Here is a 6,121-nt window from a genome sequence, read left to right as displayed (position 1 = left end):
ACATTGCTAAATGCTAGATTTTTTTGTGTAGTGAATGCTATGCTTAACCACAAAGTCATGCTAATTAAGCACCAACACAAGTATCTGGTGATTAGAGAATCAATATATAGAAGGGTTAATGCAGTTTTAGTTCTGGACAAGTTGAAAGTATAGTTGAATAGAGGAAAAGAAAAGAATTGGGAGCAAGTTCTATGTGTGGATGGGGCAATCACCAACCAAAGAATTTGCATCACTAAGTTAATGAATACAATTAACTATTTGTAATTGTAAGATCTATGCTATCAAAGGTATCAACTTCGATATTAATGATAATAATTAATAGTTTAAAGTTGGTGTATTAATTTCATCAACCTTGCAATAATTAGTGTAAGTTTAAAGTGCTAACGATTTAGAACTAAGATTCTAACACACTTTATGCGTATTAAAGTTACATTTAAATAAGAAACGATAGTATATAAACCATGCGTTTGTCTCTTATTATTAGATAAATAAAAACATGTGCATGAATCCATTAACATGCAACTCAATCACAAAACAATCTGCAAAATGAATCTCAAAAGCAATGTCTTCACTGTCTTTCTTTTTTTTTCCAGAATGTTTAGTTGATTTTATTCTGAGTAATTGACTAATTTTATAAAGCTCAACTAATTTTATATCCAGATCGACATTCAATCCATCATGCAATCCACATGGAAACTCTCATTGCACATTCTCAACCACATCCCTTTGCCTCGTGCCTAAGAAATCTTGTAGTGTTTCACAACTGCACCACACCCATGGTAGCAACCGGAGAGCATTTCTAGTACATGCTAATATGGATAGAGCACTCCTTTATCCTCAACTATGTTTTCATAGAAAATATAATAATAGGTTGAGGAAAAGAGAAAGGCTCTGCTATGAGTTTCCTCTGCCTTCTCTTATTGCTCTAGCACTTTAGTCAACTAAGCCATTTCCATCTCCACCTTGTAAGAGTGGACTAACCGTTACTCTTTTCAAGTTGAAGTATCACTTTTCAATCAAACATGTTTCAGAAGTGGTTTAATGATGTAGCAATTTATCTCCAGATTCTTTGAGAATATGTAGATTATCATCTACAAGACTTTACCTGATAATTTAGATCTTTAATTGGTAGGTGTGTTGTCAAAATATCTTGTAATCTTAGAGTCTTTTTTACAGATCATCCTGGACTAAACATGCTAACAATCTGACGTTGTAATTCAGAGTCTTTAAGTTGTCAGAACTTGGAACATATGTCATGTGCTTAATGTAAACTTGATATACTTACAAAACCTTCAGTTTGAGAGCAATATGTAAAGGAAAAAGGTTATAGCATATTATCTATTCAGATAACAGTATAAGATGCAGAATCCAAGACCATACCATCATCTTAATTTCTTTCTCTAAACCTAAAACCTAAATGCACATTTGTATTCCTTGTATGGCCTGTCAATTTATTCATTTAAATCTATTTCAAGGATAAGTATTTCACTCTTAAGTATACCACAAATAATTGCATTCCCAGAATTCTATTTCTAGTTTGATAATTTAATCCTACTTGAGGAGGAAAACACAATTCGACTCATCTCAAATTCTCTTAAAACAAACAAAGCTCCATATATATTAATTATCCCACTCAAACAAACAACATACTTGTCCAGGAAAAATAAAATATAATGATAAAAAACCTTTCTTGATCTGAAAACCTAGTTGAAGCAAGCATTAGCCATGAGATCTATTTACCATACCTTAGAAGATTGTACCCTTCCTAAATCGATGTCACCATAGCAAAAGAAAGCCATAGCATGAACCTGATTCTAAATCTTCTTTGACACTCTATGAATAAGCAAATGGACAGCAAAGTGAGAATTGCTTACATGGATTACTGAATTAGAACAGCACTTCCCTGTCATAGATCCAACTGAAGGGTATGACTGATGCTTTCTTGGCTCTCCCTTGAGCTCTTTCGTCGAGCCTTCTAATCCTTGGAGCTAAAGTGCAGACAAAGTCCTGGGCTTTATTACCTTCCCCAGAGAGGCCTGTTAGCTCACCGACCTTCCACCTTGCAACAAGGAACTCTAATATGTCGGCATAGTCCTTAGCTGTGTAAACACCCAACCTCTGTGCAACAGCTGAGAAGTGATCAAACAGCTTATCATCACATCCATCATACATCAGATGAGCAGGCATTGAAATCTTCTTCTTCATCATGTCAGCAAATGCAAGAACAGTGCCATCTGGGTCAATTTCAAACAGTTTTTCCACTATCTTAGTGTATGCAGTCTCGTGGCGCTTCTCATCAGATGCAATTATACCGCATATCTGCGCCAACTTGAGGTCTCCATACTCCTTAGCATGCCTAGCAGTGTTTCCATGGGAGATGAAGGTTGCCCGTTCCTGAAACGATGTATAAATAAAACCAAGGTAGGGATTGTTCTCGGTCCTGGGATCCTGCAAATGAAACTACACAATCAATTCACAAAACATTGACGAGGCACTAAGTATGTGCCACCAAACACAATTTGCACATGCAACAGAATCTTATGCATATGTATCAACTTCTAAGAAATATTTGTTTTCACAAAGATCGATAAACTATAAGGCAATAAATCAACAATAATTCTAAATTACAGTTAGAATGTCATCATTAATGCTGCAGGATAGATCAATATATCAATACAAGGTATATATCTTAATGGTTTAACAAGCAGCATGATTCAGATCTTCAACTCATGCACCAAATAGTCACTCGCTATCTCTGATCATATCCCATAAAGGTTCTTGGAAGAAAAATTCAAATAACCTAGGCAAAGAATTTAGGAGTGATGTCAAGACCAACAAAGGTAAGTCAAGAAATTTTACCATTCCGGAACCAATAAGATACTGGATTGTTTTCTCAATTTGTTTCATGTCCACTCTTCCAGATAAGTATAGATACTTGTTCAAAAGATCTCCATGCCTGTTCTCTTCACCAGTCCAAGCCCTAGTCCAGACAGCCCATGAGGTAAGACTTGCTCCTGTCTCATCCCTAACACCATCAAGGGTATTTAGCATTGTTTGATATGTAGGAAGAGCTTCTTCAGTAATCATATCTCCCACCAAGCAAACAAAATAGTCATCAGGAATCTCCTTACACCGTTCTCTCAGTTCCTTAACCTCTTCATAGAATCCCTCTGATGAAGGATCCGGAAGAAAATCTTGTGGCTGCCAACACTTCTCGACAGGCTTCAAATGCACTAATATATTTTCCTCTGCCCAGCCTTCCAATGATTTAAAAATTTCAATCTTTTGAGGAGGCATGGAATGAGTGACTTGGACATGCATCTCGCGAGGAGTGAAGAGCTTTTTGGGGGTCTCAATCCTAGAAGAACAACTGGAGTTCAGAACATGCATTTGATTAACAGGAGACAATGAGTAAAATGTTAAAGACTAAGTTCAGGGATGAATAATAGGTTAAACTAACACATCTTTGAGATTCACTATAATGGTACAGCATCAAATAAATTAGCTTCGAGATAACATAAAGATGGGAGCTGGACAAATATACATGACAGATTTAAGAAAAAATGAAAACTGTAAAGAAAATTTTACCTGAATATCTACAGTATCTAAACAAGAAAAAAAGGGAAAAAATGTGCAAATGCAAAAATTCAAATATATCTTTTTCTGAATAAGAAAGTTATGATGTTTGTTGAGTAATCAACAGCCCAAACAAAGGCATGAAGAGATTTATTAGGAAAAAGCTTCAAAAGGCACTTCCATAATTGCGATAAACGAGAATATAAACATCTTTTAACATGAACACAGGGTGGCTGCAAGATGATCTGGATATGTCACAGGACCATAGATTCTAGTTCTAACTTTATTGAAAGGAAAACTTTGACTATAATCTCAAGTAACAGTTTTGCCATCTCATAACCAACATAAACACTACGGCACAAGCTAACTAGCTAAATTTCTAAAATGGATAATCATAACACCATATTTTGCTAAAGGCATTGCACAAGTTGCACATTGATGGAAACTTTTAACGATTTACATATCAAGTCACACTTTCCTTGACCTGTCACAAACAATTAGATAATATCCAGTACTTAAAAAATAATTAGCATCATCATCATATACAAAAATATATTGCATGTTCTTTATTATGATATTGAACAAGTTATTGCATATATATGCTCACAGATGTATATCCACAACCTTCCAGATTCCTCAAAAAGGATCCTGTCGCTTGAAAATTATTTCGTATATAAAGCATATTCATTTCTATTTCATTAGGCTATGTGCATTAAACAAAGAAAAATAAAATAAAATAAAATGGCTATTAAAACAGCCATTAGGGAATTATTTGTCTTCTCAACTGCATTTATGTAAGTACATCGGGATTATAAGAAAAATTCATCAAGGTAAATCATATCAAGAAACTGTTTGTCTCATCATGTTCAAAAACATTTATCTAACGTATATCTTGGTTGAGGGATCATAGGAAAGACCCAACAAAGTAAGCAGGAACACCACAGGTCAGAAAATCTCAGAAGAAAGGACAATACTCATTTGCAACATAAATGCATAAGCGCAAACAAATGTAGATAATGAGAAAAGTAAATATTCTGACAAACAAGCAAATAGTATAGCAAGAAAGCATTGTTGTGATTCAAGAAAAACAATCCCTTGATTATAACATTCATTAATTTACAAAAAAAAACAAATTTTTAGACACTTGAATAATATAAGCAGAAAGAAATCATGGCATTCCACCAGAACTGAGTATGTGTTTAACAACAGGAAAATTGAAAAGAGACAAGAAAACTATACAAAGACAACTAAGTTTTATAAATTACAGATATGAACTCGAAATAGAACTAATGTACCATTATCAAGCATCATATCAAATACAATACTATTCCGTAACATATCATGCCACTTTTTGACCATTTCAGAGCTAAATTTGAGAGGGAAAAACACTGAAACCAAGATAAAAGTGTGTATTTGTTCGGCTGAGAGAAGGAAATCCTCACTCCTTGATTAAGTAAATCACGGCAATCCATACAAATTAATTACAAATCTCTAGTTTGTAAAACACTAAGATTTTTATAGATCATAATTACCAGTGTAATTATATCCTAGAATCAAAGTCGCATCTTTTGAAAAGCGGAGTTAAAACTTAACTTCCCCAATTCCAATTTATAGAAGAAAAAAAAAAGACTAAATTTACGAGACGTGGACTCAATTCCGCAATTTCTTCATTCCAAAACAAGCTGTATTGAAAATAAATTTGGATATATTATACATCCATTCGCCCTAACCAACCCAATCACCGCAAGGAAAAAAAACACGAAACCAGATCGGAGAACTGGCAAGGGCGAGGCTCAAAGGTTACATTCGGACAGACGATGAGATCGGGAGGATTAAAGCAGCTCACTTGGTGGCGGCGGCCGCAGAGGGGATGGTGGAGGCCATAGAAACCCTGGGAGATCCGCCGTTCCTCCTTCCTCCGAAGGGGGTGAAGAAGAGGAATGGTTCCGTTAGGAAGGCGACTCGAGAAGCCATATCTTCCCCTTCTGTTTGGCCCTTCGTCTTCCTCTCCCTCTTCTTCGTCGGAGATAGCGAGGAAGTGGAGCAAAACGCTTCGGCACTATGCTTCGTTGGCTGACGTTGGGGACACGACGGTGGCCGCAAGTGAGATATTGCCAAATCTCCAATGAAATTCCACCAGAAGAAAATCTCTAATTGTTTTTTTTTTGTTTTCCTTTTTTAGCCAAAAGCAATATATGAAAATCCTAAACTGTATTTTCTAAATAAGGTAAATATTTAACTAATTTTTTTTAAGCTTTGAAAATATTTCGAACATTGTTCTTTATCGTGATGTTTTACATTTTATTGACCAGTTTAGATATTATTTAATCACCTATCCAACTTTCATAATATCCAAAATTTATTGACCCTGAAATAAATTGACAAGGGACGAACGTATTCATCTTTCACCACTATAATACCCAAATTACATATCATATTCTCAAAAAACTCTTTCTCTATAAGTCCACTGGCTAGTTTCATCCTCCCTTTATTGATCAACTATAGTTTCCTGATTACTTCCTTACAGATAGTCATGGAGTCAATC

The 6,121-nt window shown here is 35.1% G+C and overlaps 1 protein-coding gene across 2 annotated transcripts; it reads right to left on the bottom strand.

Annotated features, from left to right (window-relative positions):
• Nucleotides 1-1,589: 1,589 nt before the first annotated feature.
• On the bottom strand, nt 1,590-5,692 carry LOC121984735 (stearoyl-[acyl-carrier-protein] 9-desaturase, chloroplastic-like). 2 transcript variants are annotated; one of them, XM_042537850.1, is made up of 3 exons: nt 5,423-5,692; nt 2,860-3,370; nt 1,590-2,448 (listed from the first exon to the last, which is right to left on the bottom strand). In XM_042537850.1, the coding sequence occupies exons 1-3, from the start codon at nt 5,548-5,550 to the stop codon at nt 1,888-1,890; spliced, it is 1,200 nt and encodes a 399-aa protein (XP_042393784.1). In that variant the 5' UTR covers nt 5,551-5,692; the 3' UTR covers nt 1,590-1,887. The 2 variants fall into 2 exon arrangements, with proteins under 2 accessions (XP_042393784.1, XP_042393785.1); XM_042537851.1 differs by having other exon boundaries at nt 2,860-3,358.
• Nucleotides 5,693-6,121: the final 429 nt, after the last annotated feature.

This window comes from Zingiber officinale, chromosome 5B (assembly GCF_018446385.1).
Source record: "Zingiber officinale cultivar Zhangliang chromosome 5B, Zo_v1.1, whole genome shotgun sequence".
Classification (NCBI taxonomy): Eukaryota; Viridiplantae; Streptophyta; class Magnoliopsida; order Zingiberales; family Zingiberaceae; genus Zingiber; species Zingiber officinale.
This window is presented reverse-complemented; position numbering and strand designations above follow the sequence as displayed.

Bases quoted from the DNA above. Each gene is read 5' to 3' on its own strand.
- LOC121984735 (XM_042537850.1), bottom strand. From the start codon at position 5,550: ATGGCTTCTCGAGTCGCCTTCCTAACGGAACCATTCCTCTTCTTCACC. The intron at 3,371-5,422 runs GTGAGCTGCTTT...TCTGAACTCCAG, and splicing joins TCTGCGGCCGCCGCCACCAA to TTGTTCTTCTAGGATTGAGA. The intron at 2,449-2,859 runs GTAAAATTTCTT...TTTCATTTGCAG, and splicing joins ATCTTATTGGTTCCGGAATG to GATCCCAGGACCGAGAACAA.